The following is an 18,680-nucleotide window of genomic DNA, read 5'->3' as shown; positions in this document are numbered from 1 at the left end:
TGCTTCCTTAAATTACAGTTTAGAGAAAATCATAAGTTAAGAAACAACACATGCTCTGAAAAGTCTTGAATATGACGTCTACGTCATGCCATTTTGCTTTGATTTTTACTATATCTTGGTGGAAGGAAGAGACATATTTGACAGCTAATCAAATTATGGTTATTACTCCATATAAGGGGTCAGAATAAACGGGGACCATCAGAACACGTTTACGTAACTTTTAAATTGTTTAAAAATGTCAGAAATGCATCATTTTGTGGAAAATAGCTTTAAAAAACGCATTTCAATCTGTCAGCCGATCAGCTTGGTTCAGCTTAATCCAGCATGGCCGACTACGCAATGACGTCGGATTGGTCAATTAGATATCACGTGACATTTTTGAAATTTTAAAATTTTGAGTTTGTGGTGTTTAGGTAAACAGTAAAGAAAATAGTGTTTTCCAGGTATTTTCTAATGGAAATTGTCTGAAAACATAGAAGAGCGAACGTGCACGTGCAATAAGCACGTACTAGATCGACTAGAATCGGTAAACACAACAACGCCACAAGGAGACCGTCCAAAATGGAAACCTAACCACACTTTTTCCACTTGCAAAAAACTAATTCAATTTTTGGAAGAGGTTTGGAAACGTTCATTACAAACGTAAAGGTAATTGACGCGTTTAAGTCTGTTGCTTTTTTAGTCTTGTAAATGGTGTTCTTCCTTTAAATAGCATGTAAGTACCTCAAACTAGGCGTTTTTAAGGTTTTTAGGGTTAAAACAAAAAAATACAAAAAGTATGGTGTTTTAAAGTTTAATAATTATATCTATACATAAAAGGAAAAGTACAAAAGTCATTCTTCACTTTTTTGCTCTGAAGGCTTACTAATCACGTCCCTTTTCTTGGAAAATTCAGAGAGATCCCTTCTCATCGAATAAGCGTCCTCTCCGTCAGCATAATATTTCGGTTCAATTTCGACAGTTTCAAATTTCAGTGAATTCTTGTACAAGTTGAGTGCCGCCCGGTTGCTCTTCCTAACATGCAATGAGACATATTTTGCATCAAAACACTCCACCATCGCTTCAGAAGCTTGATCCATCAGTTTCTGTGCAAGGCCCAGTCGTCTGTGGGATCGTTTCACTGCTAGTGAGGTTATGTGACCGTGTTTCATGTCCTCTTGGTCTTCCTCCATTTTTGCCAGTACATAACCCACAATTTTACCATTTTCATCCTCGGCCACATAACTGAGTTGGGGCCAGCTCAACCCATGATAAAAGTAGTATTTCATTTGGTAATTCTCAGGTAAACATAGTAGGTTGCAGTGTTGCATGTTCATGAGATCTTCAGGTCTAGCACACCGGATATTCATGATGATAATTGACTTATGATTAACTTTTTGTTACTTAAGTAAGTGAAAAATCAGTCTTTTCTAGTCTTCTTAAGTTTAGTACGGCTGGTTTTTGCTTGGTCACCTTGAGGGGGATTGTTCAACCCCCTGGCACTGTTCAGCAAGTCCTTGATGAACTTGAATCTGCTTAAAATCAGGACCCACAGAAGGTACCAACCTAAAGGAGTAAATTGCATCAGTTATACTAGAAAAACACAGTAACATAAAGTGATAAGAGCCTAATAAGGTTGTGTTATTATTGCCCACACCTAACCTTTGAACAAAGACAAAGTGAAAAACCACATTTACCTAGCGCTACGAAAATTATCACTACGGCAGCAGCAGCAAAAAAAGACACTGCGGCTAACAGTAGTTTTTCCATTATTTATCTACACTAAACACTACAACAAAAAAACTAAAAAGAAAAACGTATAGTGTTGGGTCTACATTTGCAAGCGCCATGTTGAAAAATCAACAATTTTTATTTACGTAAACAAAATTATTGGAAATTACCACAAAACTGATTAACGCCTACGTAATATTATAATCGATTTAAGTGATACTTACCGTTTTTCCTGCAAGTTTGAAGAAAATACAAGTGTAAAAGTGGAAAAATCAGTGGTTTTCCAGTTTTAAAATTACAAAGCTGTCAGTGTCAACTGTCAGTTGTTAGTAAAAGGACATTTGACAGATTATTAGGGCGGATCTAAATCCTTGGTTGGTTGAAATTCAAGCGCTTTTTTGACAGCTGTCGGTGGTTTCAGAATCAGAATTTCTACCTACAATAAATACCCAAATTTAAAGTAAAAAATAGCCACAAAACTGTTAAAAAGGATTTTGTGGGCATTCAGCATGTCCCAAAAACACTTAACTAAAGGTAAGTAAGGCTAACCAATCTTTATTTGTTGCTTAAGTTGGTTTGCAAGGTTCTGTGGAGCCCCCAAGACAAGAGGGATTATTGCGCCTGTATTCCATGCAGTTCTGCCCTTACGCGCACCGCGCCCGTCTTGTTCTCAAAGCTAAAGAAGTGCCCCATGATATTGTCAACATTAACTTAGCTGAGAAACCTGAGTGGTACTTAAACATCCACCCTGAAGGTACAATTTCCTACTATCCAGGAGTTCAGGTTGGTAATGTTAATTAATCCTGACAGGAAAAGTCCCTGCCCTGCTGGATGGGGATGAAGTTGTGGTGGAAAGCCTGGACATATGCAATTACCTAGATGAGAAGTATCCAGGCAATCCTTTGTATCCTGCTGAACCTACTTTGAAAGACAAAGATAAACAGGTTATTGAAAAACTTGGAAATGCAACTGGGGTTTTTGCAAAATGTTTATTTGGTGGGGAGGACAAGTCTTTGGAAGAGTGGGCTAAGGCTATAATTGAAGCTTTGCAACCCCTAAATGATGAGCTGGCAAATAGGGGCACAAAATTTTTTGGTGGTGACAAACCTAATATGGTAAAACTAGTTGTACAACCCCATAATTTAAAATAAAATTAAAAAAAATTTTTCAGGTGGATTATATGTTGTGGCCATGGGCTGAAAGAGCAGGCTGCATTGCCCTAAAACTAGGCTCTAAATTGCCTTTTAATGACTCTGATGTGCCAGTTTTAAGGCAGTGGAGGAAAGATATGCGCCAGGATCCAGTGGCTTCAGACCTGTATTTAGGACCTGAAGCTTTCTGGAAAGTTGCCCAATGCAAATTGCTAAACACTGTCCCAGATTATGATTCTGTTTTGTCTTCTTAAAATTCCCTAGAATTTATAGAGTTATTGTGATTATGCTTTGCTTACTTAATTGTTAATGAATCTCATTCCACTGCAGACAATAATAAAAGCACTGTTTTCTTAAGAAAAAATGTTTTAATTCAGGGCTGGGAAGTATAATACACTCATGTAGAATACATATGTAAGCTATTAATGTTTTACACATGATTATTATACATTGTTGAGTAGCTACAACAGTTTAAGGAGCTACAAAAAATTACATATTGGTTTGGCAAAGATAAAGGAAAAATGGGATGACTTTAAAGACTTAATCCACACTATATCAAAATTTGAATAGGAAAAAAAATTAAATAGTACAGGATTTTATTTAAAAAAAAACATTTAACCTATAACTAACTTTACATAAATCAACATTACCCCTTTACATTAATCCTTCCATTTCCATCATAAACCGTTTATAAGCGTCATCTTTGGTGCGTTGTCCCCCAACTAATTGGTTATTCAAGTGCATCTCTTTCTGTTTCAATTCTCTTGCTAAACTGGTGACAGGTTTGCCCTTCTTGTCCTCCCTCTTTACCCTCAATGCTGACGGCACAAAACGTGTGACGTCAGCGCTCAAATTACGTATCTGAGGTTTGGCTGAAATAGTGGCTCCTTGTTTGGTGGAATCACTTCTGTTTATCAATTGTGGGGCTGCAGAAAGTACATTTGGTTTTGGTTGGGGCACTTGTGAGGGTGGCACCAGTGGTGGAACTGGAATTCTTATAAGCCTTGCTCCTGGTAAGCGCATTGGTGGTAGACCTGGGGGTGGACCTGGTGGCATTAGAGGTCTACCAGGTGGAGGTCCTGGAGGCAAGCGAATACCGGTTCCTGGTGTAAACATAAGTGGTGGTGGCATGTTAGGAGGTGGATTTGAAGGTGGCATTGATGGTAATGATGGCACTGGTTCTGTGGTTCCTGGTGGTAGCAATGGTTCTGATTCTCTTTGCTCCAGTTTTTTCTGAACTGTTTCCATTTCTTTCATGAATTCATCCACATTTTGACCAGAGAGAGCCACCATTTTTTGTTGCAATGATGTTGGTTTGCTTGCCTCACTTGAATCAGGGTCTTCTAATGAAGTATCTTCAACCATTCTCTCTTCTTCTGCTACAGCTGATTTGAAAGTGAAATCTTCCACTTCACCTTCATCATTAACATTTGGTGGAGGCCCTGGTGGACAACCAGGGGGCTCTCTAACTGGCACTCCAAGAGCTTGAAATTTAAGAGCAGTTGCTATTGAGTATATAGGTACCTCAGGTTTTCTTTCTGGTGCTGGCAAGGGAATACTGTTTGCCATGCTTTGTTGGGGCAATTGAGGCAGTGGAATATCATCTACAGTAACAGTTTGAGCTGTTTTCACTGACTCAAAAAATGCCACAAGTTGCACTCTTTTCACTTCATATTCACTTTGTCTCTTCTTCAATTCCGACCATTTTTCTGGGTCATCCTTGTGGTACATCCCCATCACACGATCCAGGGTATCTCTAAGCTTCTTCCTTTTCTCCCTCAACACTTTCTCATTCAGGGGGGAAGGCTGGTTCACATTAAATTCCATCTGATCGATCTTCTCCATTTCCTCCAAAATCTGCTGTGGATCTTTGCCTTTTAGCACTGCCGCCCGTACCATTTGACGTTGCTTTTTGTTCTTTTTCAGTTCCTGCTTTCGGGCTTCCTTACGTGCTTGATCAGTAGGATTCATGTACTTTCCACTTTTAGTGGTGTTGATAGAACGGCGCCCCATAGTTGCCCGCTGCTTAACAGACTTTAAAAACTCGGATTAACTTGTTATTAAATTTTAAATATAACTGCTTTGTGGTTGTAAACAAACTTTACCTAATCACAACTGCACTGCTGCAATGTGAAAGGCGAAATGATATAAAATAGAATAGCTGTCACTGTCATTAGTGTCATTCGTGTTATCTGTAAAGCAGTGTTGCCAAACCTTGTTTCTACAATTGTCAAGTAGCATTTCAAATTTCAAGATAGAGTTGGATTTCGAACAGTAGCCGTGTGTTTGATATTTGATTAATAGTTTTATTGTGGTTTTAAGCTTTTTTTCGCAGAAAAGAAAATCAGAAACTGCAGTTTCTGAGATTTATAGATAAAAAAAGCTTAATGTGTCCTCCATATGTCTTTGTATGTCAATTGTCAAATTCCAACTGTTAACAAGAAAGTGAGGTTAAGTTTGTTTTCATTAATAGTAATAGTTATAATAAATGATTTAGGTCTTTGCCGCTTTATCTGGAAAATTCTAAGACTATTTCCAGTAGTTTTTCTGTGATTATCACAGTTTCTCGCAATGTACTAAATAAGGTGAAGCCTTTTAGACCACTTAAGGTGATTTGTTTAAGTGAAAGTGGACAAATATGGCAGGAAACTTCTGGCAAAGTTCACATCAGTAAGTATTGTTTAAACTTTTATTGAATGATACCAAATGCTTTTTTACCTTTCAGTCAGCAGTGGATTTTAGACAAACAAGACCTAACCAGAGAGAGACAACATGACTTAGCCATACTCACTGAGGAAGAATACCAGAAAATATTTATTTTCTTTGCCAGTGGTAGGTTGGGATTGTGTGACTTAATTTTGTGCCTCAACTTAGTGTTTCTGTGTTTGTAGTTATACAAACGTTAGGTGAACAACTGAAACTTAGGCAACAAGTAATAGCCACTGCAACAGTATATTTTAAAAGGTTCTATGCCAGAAATTCCCTGAAATGCATTGATCCTTTGTTACTAGCGCCCACTTGTATATTTTTAGCATCTAAGGTGGAAGAATTTGGTGTTATTTCCAATTCTAGGCTGATTACAACTTGTCAAACAGTCAGTAAGTGTTTACTAGTAAATATCTCCAGTAAGTTATTTAAAGAAATTTCTAGTAAAAAACAAATTTGGGTATGCATACAGTCAAGAGTTTCCTTATAGGACAAATCACATACTTGAATGTGAATTTTATTTACTGGAAAATTTAGATTGTTGTTTGATAGTGTACCAGCCTTACAGGCCTTTACTGCAGCTAGTGCAGGATATAGGACATGAAGAGCAGTTGCTAACATTAGCCTGGAGAATAGTCAATGATTCTCTTAGAACTGATGTCTGCCTGCTTTATCCTCCATACCAAATTGCCATAGGTAGATTGGTTAGTTTGAGCTTTTGCAGGGGGTTTAATGCAAATTTTAGGTTGTCTTGGGATAGCTTGTGTTATTTTACAAAAAGACCAAAAGCAATGGTTTGCAGAACTGAATGTTGATTTGGAGAAAATACAGGAAATTGCTAGATTTATTATGAATCTTTTTGAACTGTGGAAGACCTATGATGAAAAGAAGGAAATTCAAGCCCTTTTAGGAAAAATGCCTAAACCTAAACCAGCACCTCAGAGATAACTTTTAAGTGACAAATTGTGTTTTAGGTAGAAAAATAAATAATTTTAATTGAAATCTGTGTTTATTACTATTTAGATGAGGGCAGCAAGTGGTGCCTCCTCATGTTATTAATCACTCCATCAAGTGACGTAGTCTTCTTTTTAGCACTACCTTTCAATGAGTCTCCACCCTTGTTATGCCGGATTTTTAATTTAGGGGAAGTCATTTCATCCATAAAGTCAAAGTCATCTTGTTCATCTCTACAAACCATGTATCAACATACTAATCCAGACTGTAGTGCATTAACAAACTTGGTTTCAGGGTTTTCCTCTTTCTGTTCCTCAGTAGTTTCTGGGGAGGGTGATCTGTAACCTGGACATTTCCACTTCAATTCTGGTATTTCTCCTTTAGCCAGCATACTGTAAATTCGGTCCACTTCTTCTGGGTCAGGCTCCCACGGCTCTGTGCTATTTTTTAACTCGTCATCAGAACACTCAACACAGAAATCTTCTGAATTGTCCATTGTTGTTTCTGTTAAGACAGTTTTACAAGAAATTTTGTTTATTGTTTTCCTACCTAACCTCAACCCTGTTGAATGTAATTCGTTTGTTCGAGGACTCTACTCTAGTTTATCTTTGTTTTATGTAGGCAATGTGTTAGACAAAGACAGATACATATTCAAACTGCTCCTACAAACCTAACCTCAAATTTGCTGTTTTGTTTTGAAGGTTATGTTTCTTTGTTTTGTGCATCTAGCTAAAGCCAAAAACTTTGATAATTGCTAAAAAACCACCTTGACAAAACTTTCTACACACAGGTAAGCTAGCAAGAAAGTTCTTAAAGCGGAAAAACGATAGGTTAGTTATAGGATTCACTAAAATGATCATCCCAATTCGCTGTTTCACTTGTGGCAAAGTGATTGGTAACAAATGGGAGGCCTACTTGGGGCTGTTGCAGGCCGAGTACACGGAAGGTGACGCGCTCGACGCCTTAGGACTCAAGCGGTACTGTTGCAGAAGGATGCTTTTAGGACATGTTGATCTGATTGAGAAACTCCTCAATTATGCTCCATTAGAAAAGTAGTTTTTGCTGTTTTAAAAATAAAAAAAAGTAACTTCAAAAAGTAAGTAAAAATACTTTATTCTGATATTAGGAAACAAATCTACCAAACGCAATTGTAATACTGGCTAAATCAACCATGTTTGTGTTAAACTTAAAAATATCACAATGCAGTACAAGCACAACAAAAATATAATAGAGTTTTGTGAAAATTCAGTATTATAAATATGATTTCTTAAAATATATATGCTGACAATTTATATTTCTGCCTTAACAAGGGGAAGGACAATGTCAGTAAACTTAACCTAAGGTGAGGCATATTAGTTATATCTCCATGGAGCAGTATGATGTAATTTCACAGTTGGATAAATTATGGTTTTGCTAAATTATGTCACATTTGCTCCACGGAGCATGAAAATGAATGCAGACATTCACACAACTAATATCAAACACACTACTCTCTAATATTTTTGGGAGTTAATTTGGAATTCCAACTACAGGTTACCACAAATTTGTATCAAAATACTTTGCTGCAGTAAATCTCATTTAGCCAAAATATATAGGGCTTTCCAAGGTTAAACTTCAAGACAACAGTGATGATGAGTAACTTAGAGGGAGAACAATTTGAGAAAAGCTGATGGGGGCACTGGGGCTGGAGGACTAATACCTCCAGCCTCCTGAAGTCGAGCCTTGAAGTCAGGGCACTGCTCGGCGATGCACGGGTGCCCTAAAGACTTCCAGAACAAGCATCGGCAGTACTTGCATAGCGAGAGCATTTCCGCATACTGGCGTTCTTCATTTAAACCATGATTCCTGTTTTTAAATAATAATTAAGTTGGATTTTAATGGGTTAAAGGTCTTACTTTTTCAATGAATGGTAAACAGACTTCCAGTCGATTTTCTCATTATTTTTGGGGGAAACGACCTCAATTTGTTGGGGACTAAAATGAAATTTGGTTAATTCCCGCCAAATTCGTTGCTCGTTAACGATAGAGCAAATCTGATCGCAGGACTGAGCGCCCGCTAGTAAATCTCGATGGTCTGACAGTCTTAAAATAATCTCTCTGATACATTCTTCTGGCAGGTTTAAAAGTTTCGGATGGAGATCTGGATGGGGTTCTTGTATCTGGAATTCGGAGCCCATGTTGAGGATCCGATTGATTTTTGCCGTGTTCTTGTCCCATAATAATTGGGATCCCAGGGGCCCTGCAATAACCCAAACTCACAGACTAAATGGGGGAGACGGGAAAAACCACAAACCTCCCCAGCAAGCTGCACGTTCAGCAGCGCTCAAAGCTTTCAGTTTGTTGAGCAGTCTGCGGAAGCTTCGTGGATTGTGCTGGCTGCTGGTGGCGTGTTGGGCCACCTCCTCGAGCATCGCAAGTAACGCTTTCTGAGTGCAACCCGACATGCTGATCATTTGCTGACCAATCAGATGATCGAGGAGGGCGCAAATGTAGTTGAAACGTCGTACATCACGGACAGCGTTACGAAAGTCCAGACGTTTTACTGCTTCGTCTAGTTCGTTAAATCCTGCAATCTGATTTAGAACAAACTTAATGTAGCAATAATCATACAAAATTAGGTTAGTCACTTTACAGCTCAATAGTGCCAAATGTGACTGAAGTGGACGTCAAGATAATTGAAGACATTGTCTTTAATCACATGACGGATATCACAATTGTCAAAAGTTTCTAAGAGGTACAATATGATTGCCACAGACAGGTAAAGTTTCTAAATATGTTAAAAAGAGTGTCTTAGAGACTGTTAACAGAAACATATGTAAACCTGACAACCAATCCAACTGTTTTGCACCATTGTTATGCAAATGATATTACTTTTATTGGCACATATTATGTTTAGAGAAATAATTTATTGAATTATTATCATACCTCTTTTGTACTCTTTACAGTGATGTGACAATGAGGCTGGTGGCTAGTCGATTGTTGGGCAGTATCGATGTTTTCTTTTTCTTCTTCGCTGCTTTCGTTAAACCTGAAAATTAAACCAAATTTTATCGTTTCACTTTGAAACCTATAATTATAGAAAATTGCTCAATTAAATCCACAATTAGCTTTGATTTTCCACTTCAAAGAACTATTATTCTTTTACAGCTTGAGTGCTTTTTAATCCTTCTCAATTGTTGCCAAGCATGTTAGCCGGTTTCATGTGGTTAACTGTCTTAACCAACTTGGTTACAGCAAAATGCTTTCTTCCTCACCATGTAGAACTGTATAGGCAACACTTTAAATTAGTTAAACACATCAGAATTACTCGAGTGTATGAACAGCAGGAAAACAACGTTGACGACTTGCTTGAGGATTTACTGAGAGTAAACTCACATTTTTTGAGGAAAACCATTTGGATGGATCAGCAGTTTATAACCGAAAACGGCACTAGTAATCCAGAGACTCCGCTACCAATACAAACGTTAAAAATAAGTGAAGAGGAGGTAAAAGGAGACTTTGAAGAGAAACTGCACCACCTGGATGTGCATGTAGCACGTGTTTTCATAGGGCAAAGCCCTGAAGCTTTGCTAGGTTACTTTCAAAGTGTTGACCCTAAAATAGTCACTTACAGAGCCAGGTGTTTGACTGTTGTACTCTTTTCCACTACAAGCATCACCACCATCAAATCAACCATACAATTGCTAACATTCCTATGGAGGAAGCTGTCAATTGTTAATGTGTTGGTGCATTTTCCCTGTTCCTTAAAACTGCAAGAGTATGTGTTCACTTACAAACCGTTTTATCGCAGTGGTGACTTTTGCGGGCAACCGAGGCAGTACCACTACACTGACGTGCAAAAGTACCCTCAACTGCTAGTGAATGACGTGAAAAACTTGAATGACTGTCCTTTGGTGTTGTCTTTGTTTGAGCGATACCCCACTGCAACCTCAACCCCCCCGAATTTTCTACACGGTTCCAGGCTATATGAAAAAATTCCTTTGACCTCAAAGTTTTACGGTGCTGACGGAATTGCCATGTCAGTACTGTCTGAATATATGAATTTCAGCATTTCCATGTCAACTAGCGCAGAATCTAGATATTATGGTAAAGTTACCAAATCTGGGATACCTACAGGTAGTTTGAAAGCCACCCTGGAACGTTCCATAGATTTGCAAGGGAATTCTAGGTTTATGAAACTCTACGGGGTTGAAGGGTACGATTTGACCTATTATTTTGATTTTGATAAGGTGTGCGTGGTGGTTCCTAAGGCTGGAAAGTTGTCCAAGTGGCGTGGAACTTTAGACATTCTGACCGCCAATATTGCGTTGTTCAGTTTGGTGGTTTTAGTGATTTGCGGGGTGATTAATGGGAAAATATTCGGATCTTGTGGTTGGGACGTTTACGCCGCTTTTTTAGGACAATCTATCATGTATGGTGTCACTGACCAGTCCCTACCTAGACGAATTTTCTTGGGAAGTTTTTTCGTATATTCTATCGTGATTTCCACCATATTTTCTGGAACTCTGCTCTCAGTTTATGCCTACCAAAAATATTTGCCGGATATCGAGACTTTGGAGGAGTTAGAGAAGAGCGGACTACCAGCTCGAGCTAGTTTTAACCCGTTTGAGAACGTCAACACCCCATTGTATCAACGTTTAGCCAAGAAAATTTCAAGGAAAATTGATAAAGTGGACGACAATTACACCTCCATGGAAATTGCTGCGATTTTTCGCATCGCAGGCATTGAACGTTATTTGGACGGAAAAATTCTAATCCAAACCAGATTTTCTGACAAAGATGGACATTCACAACTTCACATAATCCCAGAATGCCCTAATTCTTATTTCTTATCTTTTATCGTACCTTTAGGGTCACCCTACTTAAAAGTAATTAATCGATTTCTAGTTAAAGTGAATGAAGTAGGGCTGGCTTCTAAATGGCACCAGGACTTTGCTGATGGATTTGTTTATGATGCTAGAATAAAACGACTTGTAGAGGACAGTGATGGAGATAATGATGGTTTCAAACCATTCGATTGGGAAGACGTGAAGTGTATGATGGCAATTTGGTTAATTGGATTAGTTATTGCGTTTGCAGTGCTTATACTGGAGATTTTCTGCTTTCAAATTTAAATGGTTTTATCAATTGATGGTTGAATTTACCTTATGCATTATCTGATGTTTATGCAGCCCACAATACACTAATGTTTTGATTTGCTTAAAACAGACCAGTTTTACAGGCGATTTTGTCTTTGACTGTTCTTTCAAACTGTGTTTCTGGCAGTACAAACTTTGACACCGCTTTTCTACCTGACTGTACTACATTTTGTAGTGTTTTTTCACGTTGTTGAATAGGAAATTTAATGAGGATTCCAAAAATGTGCTTAAAACTATCATTTTCTCACTCCAAGTAGGGTTTTACTGAGGATTTTGTCCCCGACTGTACTTTCAAACTGTGTTTCTGGCACTACAAACTTTGACACCGCTTTTCTACCTGACTGTACTACATTTTGTAGTGTTTTTTCACGTTGTTGAATAGGAAATTTAATGAGGATTCCAAAAATGTGCTTAAAACTATCATTTTCTCACTCCAAGTGGGTTTTACTGAGGATTTTGTCCCTGACTGTACTTTGAAACTGTGTTTCTGGCAGTACAAACTTTGACACCGCTTTTCTACCTGACTGTACTACATTTTGTAGTGTTTTTTCACGTTGTTGAATAGGAAATTTAATGAGGATTCCAAAAATGTGCTTAAAACTATCATTTTTTCACTCCAAGTAGGGTTTTACTGAGGATTTTGTGCCTGACTGTTCTTTCAAACTGTGTTTCTGGCAGTACAAACTTTGACACCGCTTTTCTACCTGACTGTACTACATTTTGTAGTGTTTTTTCACGTTGTTGAATAGGAAATTTAATGAGGATTCCAAAAATGTGCTTAAAACTATCATTTTCTCACTCCAAGTAGGGTTTTACTGAGGATTTTGTGCCTGACTGTTCTTTCAAACTGTGTTTCTGGCAGTACAAACTTTGACACCGCTTTTCTACCTGACTGTACTACATTTTGTAGTGTTTTTTCACGTTGTTGAATAGGAAATTTAATGAGGATTCCAAAAATGTGCTTAAAACTATCATTTTCTCACTCCAAGTGGGTTTTACTGAGGATTTTGTCCCCGACTGTACTTTCAAACTGTGTTTCTGGCACTACAAACTTTGACACCGCTTTTCTACCCGACTGTACTAAATTTTGTAGTGTTTTTTCACGTTGTTGAATAGGGAATTTAATGAGGATTTCAAAAATGTGCTTAAAACTATCATTTTCTCACTCCAAGTGGGTTTTACTGAGGATTTTGTCCCTGACTGTACTTTCAAACTGTGTTTCTGGCAGTACAAACTTTGACACCGCTTTTCTACCTGACTGTACTAAATTTGGAGTGTTTTTTCACGTTGTTGAATAGGGAATTTAATGAGGATTCCAAAAATGTGCTTAAAACTATCATTTTCTCACTCCAAGTGGGTTTTACTGAGGATTTTGTCCCTGACTGTACTTTCAAACTGTGTTTCTGGCAGTACAAACTTTGACACCGCTTTTCTACCTGACTGTACTACATTTTGTAGTGTTTTTTCACGTTGTTGAATGGGAAATTTAATGAGGATTCCAAAAATGTGCTTAAAACAGTCAATTTTTAATCTAAGTAGGTCACGTGACTGCCTAGCTAAATTATCTTCTAAAATTAAGTTACAAATGTTAAAACTTAGTAAACAAATGATGAAAAAATGAAAATGTGTATTTTTGGTTTGTAGTTTATATAGCAATTTGGCATTATTTTTTTATGTAGAATCGATGATTAAAATTTGTTGCAACCGCAAAAAATGCAACTTGGTTAGTAACAATAAAGATGTTATTGTGGTCCATACTTGAGTGAAACTATTTTCATTTCTTATGGAAAACCCCATTAGGACAGTAACTTAATTCAAGCCAATTTTAACCATAATGATATTTATTGTTTTTGCTGTAATTAAAGCTTTTTGAGACCTGGAGGAAATGAAATATTCGATGACTTTCAATGGTGAAAGCAGCAGTTTCAAGGACCTTATTAGAAACTGAAAGATTTATGCACTTTGCTAATAATTGCTTTCAAATTAAAGAAGGGGAGAGCTCTTTGTTTCAAGATGTGTAGGAAACCAGAATTCTGGGACGTTTGCCAGAAAATTTCCCAAAATAGAGTTAGAAATATGTGCGCATTTGTTGTCTTAATGTAGTCAATTTACGTTGTTGTTAAATTAGCGTAGTATTTTCAAAACCCAAAAAACAAATAAAAGATTTGTGAAAGTGCACCACAAGAACAAAGAAACAGTTGACGATCGATATAGTGAGAGCGCAAAAACCACAAATTGACACTTACTTGATTTGTTTGCAGTGTTCCAGCACTTTTTTCTTCTCCCAACCCTCTTCGGTCTTGACCCAGGCCTCCCCAGGGCTCCGCCAGTCCTTCGATATGAACGGCATGTCCGTAGATTATTGCGTATGTTTCGACCAAACACAAAACAGCTGATATAAACATCAACTTTCGTGATTTCTAGTCTGCCTGGTTCAGTCGATGGAACGCAGGCGCCGTTTTGCTAAGTCTAGCGCATGCTGCTTGCTTAAAATGTGTGGGGTTTTGGATTAGCATTATTAATTCAGTCAGAACAAAATGCATGAAAGCCTAAAATACCTCTAATAGCTATCAAAAGTCCATCCATTAAACCATAAAGCTTTCCCAACAGGGATAATCTCTGAAGACCTAAGAAATAATCAGTATAATTAGATAAGAATAAATAACTTCTGAGACTATTACACATGGTTGTTTGTAGCAGTTTGTACCATCCCTGAAACAATTGAAAAAAGAAATAAAGACTTGGTTCTTCTATATCTGATTCTATTTATACGATGATCGTACCGGCTGATATGCCTACGGGTTCATTTACCTTTCTAATTTCATGCACTAGTTATTTATACGTCGTTTAACTTATTATTTACAACATGAAGATGGTTCAGCAACGATTTCATTTGAAAGCTTGTTGCTTAATTAATAGTTTTTGTTATAACTTGCAATGCAAAACAGCTCAGCCTCCTTGAATTTCTGCTTTCTCATCTCAATTAGACTTGATGAAGTTGGAAATATGTTAGAAAATAGATAATTTTATTGAGGAAAATTATGTGGTTTGAAATAGTTGCGGAAAATGCCACTTGGAGCTCTGCCAGTCTGGATACTATCCTTTTCTGACAGTTGTGTGTCTTTCCACGCTTTTCAGGACAGTTTCTTGACCTACGACCTAACCTTAAAAGGTTCTGTGTTTCTTTATTGTTGATTTAAAAACTATACTGGAACCACACCACATTGTTGAAAAGACTGAAGTTTCTGCTTGAGCTAAAAAATGGTTTAATGTATCCTTTTTTCAATTTTACCAAAACTGCAAATCTAAATAAGTTAGTAGTAAATAAATTGAATATAATTAATTAAAGCACAATTTTTTTTGTATAATTCAGCCCCTTCTTGACTAAAACTACTGTAATTTTCTAATTATAGTACTTTTTCTAGCAAAATATTCCAAGCAGATGATTGTCAGTACTTTTGTGAGGACTCAAGCCAAAAACCCACTAAACCAGTTGCAGACAATTTACCTCCTTTAGTTTACCCTTGTCAGGAGTGTCTTGTAGAATTTCCGGAACAAAATCAATTGGAACAGCACCGTGCTTGTCATTCTCAACCAGTGGTGGAACCACCATCAGTACAAAAATTACTGATTTTAATGACCGACGCTGACGGTAATCACCACGACAACATCGAATTTGTACCGTATTCAACCACACACAACCAAATGAAAATTTTGTTCAGCTGCCAGTATTGCAGTAAACGGTTTTTGGGTGAAAATAACTTGATTAATCATTTAAGCGTTCATACTGGAGAGAACGTTTTTCAATGTAAAGAGTGCGGGAGGTGTTTCGTGAGTTCTGCGGATTTAAAGAGACACCTGCAAACCCACACCGGGGAAAAACCGTTTAGGTGCGAAAATTGCGGAAAAGGTTTTTCACGAAAATTCACTTTAGAACAACATAGGAAAAGTATTCATGCGGGCGAAAAACCGTACCGATGTTCGGTATGTGAACGGTGTTTTTCGCGACGTAGTATTTTGGGAAAACATCTAAAAACTCACGGTTTATAATAATTTACCTAAACCAAAGAAATATGGTCAAACTGCCAGTAGTAGTTGTGCTTTTTGTTAAATTTAAGATATAATGCTTTTTCTTGACATTTGGTGAAGGAATGTTATCATCTACCTGATTCACAACTTGTGATCTCAATTGTTGGGCAATTGCAATTTTCTGACCACATAAAAACAATGTAGTGTTAAAAAAACTTGTGGTAATTCCCCAAATACTTACAGTGAGCTTGATACGTAACTAATCAAGCAAAATTAAAAAAGGATACAATTGTCTGTGACTGAATTGTTGTATGAAATCCCCAGCCTCAAGCACTGAAAGCAATATTGCAGATATTAAATCACATGCAATGATCCAGCCTTTAGAGTTTGATTTTGGTGGTCTAATTACTCACTCGTCTCAATAATTACTAATTAGGTAAATCAGTCAATTAACTACTAGCAATAAAAACGAAAAAACCTTAATTAAAAAATTACCAACACCGGCAATATTTAACTAACCTAACAAAACAACGGTTGCGGTGTTGCCAGTGCCAAGGTGAGCAGAAATTATAGCGCTGTTGGTGGTTTGTAATTGGTCAAAAACCCGCTGCTTTTGCTCTACCAATCATAAACTTGTTTTTTAATGTTTATACAGAGTGTTGCTTTTTCAGAAGAAATTCCTTATATCGATAATTACGTTATTACAATCGTAATTGTGTGATAGTTTGGTTTGGAGAACATAAAAGTGATCTAGGATACGTCACTTCGATTTAATTTAAGTGTCACATTTTTGACGTTTGACGAATGACAGAAAGAAATTATTACACTTCTAACCTCACAAAAATAAAAGTCAAAGGTCAGAGTTTTTGTTTATTTTTCAATTCAAAACAAATCACTTGTGTTATCCTCCAAATTGGGGTAAAACCCCTTATTTGTAAGTGGCAGGTGGTTTTCTTTTAAGAGTAATCAAAGGCTGGCTGGTGTATTTTCCTGCATTACTTTATGTGTATCCTTTTTTGTGTATTTAGGTAAATATGTTGTGTTGTGTTGTTCCTACATAAATTTTCTGGTTGTATACAGTTGAATATCAGGTAAGCATCTGGTGTTATTTTATGTAGCTTTAAGCCATCTTAAACCAAGCAAAATTTGGTGGTTTTTAGTGTGGGAGTTTAAGGTATGTCTGCACTAGATAAAGAAGAGAACAACTGATTACCTCAATTGCTTTAAAGGATATTGTAAATCAAATGAATTTCACTTTAATTTTTGCCACTGTAGTGTAGAATATTAGCATATAAGTATGTCTATGTAATATAATAACTATTGCTTAACTAATGTATTATTTAACCCCAACTAGCTCCTATTTATGTTGAAGCTACTTAAAAAAATCAAAACTTTGACATCTTACATCCTGCTAGTACACACTGACTCACCCTATATATTTGCTTACTAAACCTACTAAAATGATGATTTTATGGCTTTACATACTTTCATTTTAACCATTAAACTTTTGTGACTAATTAAGACAATTTTTCAGGTTTAATAATATTGAAACAAACGATTTGACACTGCTTATGGACCTGAAACTTTCCACGGATATCCCAGAGGATTTAATGAGAATAGCATCAGAGTGGAGTTCTTCAGGAGATCCTAATGACGTTGTCTACATCATTCTGGAGGAAGAACCAATAGGAAGCAGCCCTAGTAACGTGCAGGAACCGCAAAACCATATACCCGTAAAATACCGGTGTGAGCAATGTTTTGTGGAGTTTGATGACATGCAACAGTTAGAGTGTCATGTTGCCTGTCACCAGTTTTCTGCTGGTTGTTTGAGTGAATACAATTTAGAGGAAGAGAACACTCTAAATAATGAGCTGTTCAGTTTAAATAACTGTGAGACATTCCAGAGTATCCTGGAGAATTTCAAGGAGGAGCAGACTTTAGTGGATTCCCAAAACGCACTAGAACCACCAGTACATCACCACAATACAGGAGAAAAATCCTACGAGTGTAAACACTGCGGGAAATCCTTTTCCAGGGGTTTTCTCTTAAGGGAACACTTGAAAGATGCGGTTAAACAGAATCCGTTCATTTGCGAACAGTGCGGCGTGTGTTTTTCGAATCGGGAAAATTTGAAAAACCATTTGCCAGTACATTCGGAAGAAACTTTCTACACGTGCAACGATTGCGGCAAAACATTCAGGCAGCGCGGCTATTTGAAAAGTCACGTGAGGACGCACACCGGCGAGAAACCGTTCAACTGTCAGGTGTGCGGCAAATCTTTTACGCAGAAAAGTAACTTAAACATTCATTTAAAAGGCCACACTGGCGGGAAGCCGCACAGTTGTAAATATTGCGGAGAATGTTTTGCCTATAAAATGATGTTAAATTCTCATCTAAAAACTCACATGTAAATCAGTTGATGGGTTATTTTAGGCCAGAAGGACTGCAAGTGAATGTTTGTTAGTGTAATGTAAATTTTTTGTCTGATTTTTTAGTCATTGTAAAAGTATGTGGTTATTGTCATTACATTGTGTACATATTATAATTTTAGCTGGACGGTTTAATTAAATAATACGCTTAATAAATGTTAAACTAAGTGTAAAACCCTAAAAATGGCTTTTTTATTTTGGTGGCGAAAATTTTAAATTGATTTTCCTACAAAAGTAAAACTAGATTCCACAGTAGCTATTAAACCAATTTATGATTCTTTGATCATAAAAATCTAGTTTTTCCAAGTGGCCAAGGATCATAAAGTGGTGGATTACCTACTGCGAAACTGAGTTTCACCTTTGTTGAATATCCGGGAATAGTTTTATTAGCAATACAGAATTTTTTTTAGTGCATTCACCATTTGTCAAGATTAGGAAAAACTACTGAAACTCATTAAGGAACTAAGAAAAATAGTTAGGTGGAGCTACCCTAATTGTCAAGAAAACACTGCCACTTCTTCTGGGACAGAGAGTACTTGAATTACGGGTAAGAAATAAAACACG

General features: G+C 37.0%; 9 protein-coding genes and 1 long non-coding RNA gene across 12 annotated transcripts; 6 read left to right on the top strand and 4 right to left on the bottom strand.

Moving 5' to 3' along the window:
• Positions 1–779: 779 nt before the first annotated feature.
• On the bottom strand, positions 780–2,076 carry vnc (GNAT family N-acetyltransferase vnc). Of its 2 annotated transcripts, none has more exons than XM_081988415.1 (2): positions 1,935–2,076; positions 780–1,545 (listed from the first exon to the last, which is right to left on the bottom strand). In XM_081988415.1, the coding sequence occupies exon 2, from the start codon at positions 1,347–1,349 to the stop codon at positions 834–836; it is 516 nt and encodes a 171-aa protein (XP_081844541.1). In that variant the 5' UTR covers positions 1,350–1,545; positions 1,935–2,076; the 3' UTR covers positions 780–833. The 2 variants fall into 2 exon arrangements, with proteins under 2 accessions (XP_081844541.1, XP_081844540.1); XM_081988414.1 differs by lacking the exon at positions 1,935–2,076 and adding an exon at positions 1,677–1,837.
• A 17-nt stretch (positions 2,077–2,093) lies between these two features.
• Positions 2,094–3,225, top strand: LOC145734777 (pyrimidodiazepine synthase-like). Its single transcript, XM_081988391.1, has 4 exons — positions 2,094–2,244; positions 2,294–2,464; positions 2,521–2,825; positions 2,882–3,225. Exons 1-4 carry the CDS (start codon positions 2,220–2,222, stop codon positions 3,113–3,115), a joined length of 735 nt encoding a protein of 244 aa, XP_081844517.1. The 5' UTR covers positions 2,094–2,219; the 3' UTR covers positions 3,116–3,225.
• Positions 3,226–3,440: 215 nt separating this feature from the next.
• Positions 3,441–5,017, bottom strand: LOC145734732 (uncharacterized). The gene has a single exon (XM_081988317.1). It carries the CDS (start codon positions 4,872–4,874, stop codon positions 3,516–3,518), a length of 1,359 nt encoding a protein of 452 aa, XP_081844443.1. The 5' UTR covers positions 4,875–5,017; the 3' UTR covers positions 3,441–3,515.
• A 267-nt stretch (positions 5,018–5,284) lies between these two features.
• CycC (cyclin C) lies at positions 5,285–6,569 on the top strand. The gene is made up of 5 exons (XM_081988371.1): positions 5,285–5,531; positions 5,587–5,693; positions 5,753–5,959; positions 6,012–6,263; positions 6,313–6,569. The coding sequence occupies exons 1-5, from the start codon at positions 5,500–5,502 to the stop codon at positions 6,513–6,515; spliced, it is 801 nt and encodes a 266-aa protein (XP_081844497.1). The 5' UTR covers positions 5,285–5,499; the 3' UTR covers positions 6,516–6,569.
• On the bottom strand, positions 6,558–7,111 carry Pa1 (PTIP binding protein Pa1). The gene is made up of 2 exons (XM_081988449.1): positions 6,806–7,111; positions 6,558–6,754 (listed from the first exon to the last, which is right to left on the bottom strand). The coding sequence occupies exons 1-2, from the start codon at positions 7,015–7,017 to the stop codon at positions 6,583–6,585; spliced, it is 384 nt and encodes a 127-aa protein (XP_081844575.1). The 5' UTR covers positions 7,018–7,111; the 3' UTR covers positions 6,558–6,582.
• Positions 7,112–7,166: 55 nt separating this feature from the next.
• Polr2L (DNA-directed RNA polymerases I, II, and III subunit Rpb10) lies at positions 7,167–7,628 on the top strand. 2 transcript variants are annotated; one of them, XM_081988458.1, is made up of 2 exons: positions 7,167–7,311; positions 7,363–7,628. In XM_081988458.1, exon 2 carries the CDS (start codon positions 7,374–7,376, stop codon positions 7,575–7,577), a length of 204 nt encoding a protein of 67 aa, XP_081844584.1. In that variant the 5' UTR covers positions 7,167–7,311; positions 7,363–7,373; the 3' UTR covers positions 7,578–7,628. The 2 variants fall into 2 exon arrangements, with proteins under 2 accessions (XP_081844584.1, XP_081844585.1); XM_081988459.1 differs by having other exon boundaries at positions 7,197–7,311; positions 7,357–7,628.
• LOC145734747 (F-box only protein 25) lies at positions 7,619–14,149 on the bottom strand. The gene is made up of 5 exons (XM_081988344.1): positions 13,905–14,149; positions 9,446–9,548; positions 8,814–9,093; positions 8,417–8,759; positions 7,619–8,366 (listed from the first exon to the last, which is right to left on the bottom strand). The coding sequence occupies exons 1-5, from the start codon at positions 14,006–14,008 to the stop codon at positions 8,162–8,164; spliced, it is 1,035 nt and encodes a 344-aa protein (XP_081844470.1). The 5' UTR covers positions 14,009–14,149; the 3' UTR covers positions 7,619–8,161.
• Positions 9,706–11,792, top strand: LOC145734705 (uncharacterized). The gene has a single exon (XM_081988241.1). It carries the CDS (start codon positions 9,706–9,708, stop codon positions 11,632–11,634), a length of 1,929 nt encoding a protein of 642 aa, XP_081844367.1. The 3' UTR covers positions 11,635–11,792.
• On the top strand, positions 13,694–14,338 carry LOC145734820 (uncharacterized). The gene is made up of 3 exons (XR_014179493.1): positions 13,694–13,871; positions 13,920–14,024; positions 14,083–14,338. It is a non-coding gene; the product is annotated as an uncharacterized LOC145734820 (long non-coding RNA).
• Positions 14,339–14,718: 380 nt separating this feature from the next.
• Positions 14,719–18,300, top strand: LOC145734373 (uncharacterized). The gene is made up of 3 exons (XM_081987654.1): positions 14,719–14,971; positions 15,084–15,700; positions 17,206–18,300. Exons 1-3 carry the CDS (start codon positions 14,928–14,930, stop codon positions 18,096–18,098), a joined length of 1,554 nt encoding a protein of 517 aa, XP_081843780.1. The 5' UTR covers positions 14,719–14,927; the 3' UTR covers positions 18,099–18,300.
• Positions 18,301–18,680: the final 380 nt, after the last annotated feature.

This window comes from Ips typographus, linkage group LG10 (genome assembly GCF_016097725.1).
Source record: "Ips typographus isolate SLU linkage group LG10, UJ_Ityp_2.0, whole genome shotgun sequence".
In the NCBI taxonomy this organism is placed as follows: Eukaryota; Metazoa; Arthropoda; class Insecta; order Coleoptera; family Curculionidae; genus Ips; species Ips typographus.
Note: the sequence above shows the minus strand (reverse complement) of the source record. Positions and strands in the feature narration are given on the sequence as shown.

What these genes read in the sequence shown, in the direction of transcription:
- vnc (XM_081988415.1), bottom strand. Translation starts at nt 1,349, where the DNA reads ATGAATATCCGGTGTGCTAGACCTGAAGATCTCATGAACATGCAACAC.
- LOC145734777 (XM_081988391.1), top strand. Translation starts at nt 2,220, where the DNA reads ATGTCCCAAAAACACTTAACTAAAG. An exon ending in CCAAAAACACTTAACTAAAG is followed by an intron (nt 2,245 to 2,293) that starts GTAAGTAAGGCT and finishes TTGGTTTGCAAG; the next exon opens with GTTCTGTGGAGCCCCCAAGA. An exon ending in GTGGTGACAAACCTAATATG is followed by an intron (nt 2,826 to 2,881) that starts GTAAAACTAGTT and finishes AAAATTTTTCAG; the next exon opens with GTGGATTATATGTTGTGGCC.
- LOC145734732 (XM_081988317.1), bottom strand. Translation starts at nt 4,874, where the DNA reads ATGGGGCGCCGTTCTATCAACACCACTAAAAGTGGAAAGTACATGAAT.
- CycC (XM_081988371.1), top strand. Translation starts at nt 5,500, where the DNA reads ATGGCAGGAAACTTCTGGCAAAGTTCACATCA. An exon ending in TTCTGGCAAAGTTCACATCA is followed by an intron (nt 5,532 to 5,586) that starts GTAAGTATTGTT and finishes TTTACCTTTCAG; the next exon opens with TCAGCAGTGGATTTTAGACA. An exon ending in TACAACTTGTCAAACAGTCA is followed by an intron (nt 5,960 to 6,011) that starts GTAAGTGTTTAC and finishes AGAAATTTCTAG; the next exon opens with TAAAAAACAAATTTGGGTAT.
- Pa1 (XM_081988449.1), bottom strand. Translation starts at nt 7,017, where the DNA reads ATGGACAATTCAGAAGATTTCTGTGTTGAGTGTTCTGATGACGAGTTA. An exon ending in GAGGAAAACCCTGAAACCAA is followed by an intron (nt 6,755 to 6,805) that starts GTTTGTTAATGC and finishes CATGGTTTGTAG; the next exon opens with AGATGAACAAGATGACTTTG.
- Polr2L (XM_081988458.1), top strand. Translation starts at nt 7,374, where the DNA reads ATGATCATCCCAATTCGCTGTTTCACTTGTGGCAAAGTGATTGGTAAC.
- LOC145734705 (XM_081988241.1), top strand. Translation starts at nt 9,706, where the DNA reads ATGTTAGCCGGTTTCATGTGGTTAACTGTCTTAACCAACTTGGTTACA.
- LOC145734747 (XM_081988344.1), bottom strand. Translation starts at nt 14,008, where the DNA reads ATGCCGTTCATATCGAAGGACTGGCGGAGCCCTGGGGAGGCCTGGGTC. An exon ending in ACGTGCAGCTTGCTGGGGAG is followed by an intron (nt 8,760 to 8,813) that starts GTTTGTGGTTTT and finishes GGGTTATTGCAG; the next exon opens with GGCCCCTGGGATCCCAATTA. An exon ending in GTTTACCATTCATTGAAAAA is followed by an intron (nt 8,367 to 8,416) that starts GTAAGACCTTTA and finishes ATTTAAAAACAG; the next exon opens with GAATCATGGTTTAAATGAAG.
- LOC145734373 (XM_081987654.1), top strand. Translation starts at nt 14,928, where the DNA reads ATGTATCCTTTTTTCAATTTTACCAAAACTGCAAATCTAAATAA. An exon ending in AAAACTGCAAATCTAAATAA is followed by an intron (nt 14,972 to 15,083) that starts GTTAGTAGTAAA and finishes TACTTTTTCTAG; the next exon opens with CAAAATATTCCAAGCAGATG. An exon ending in AAAACATCTAAAAACTCACG is followed by an intron (nt 15,701 to 17,205) that starts GTTTATAATAAT and finishes TTTGTGACTAAT; the next exon opens with TAAGACAATTTTTCAGGTTT.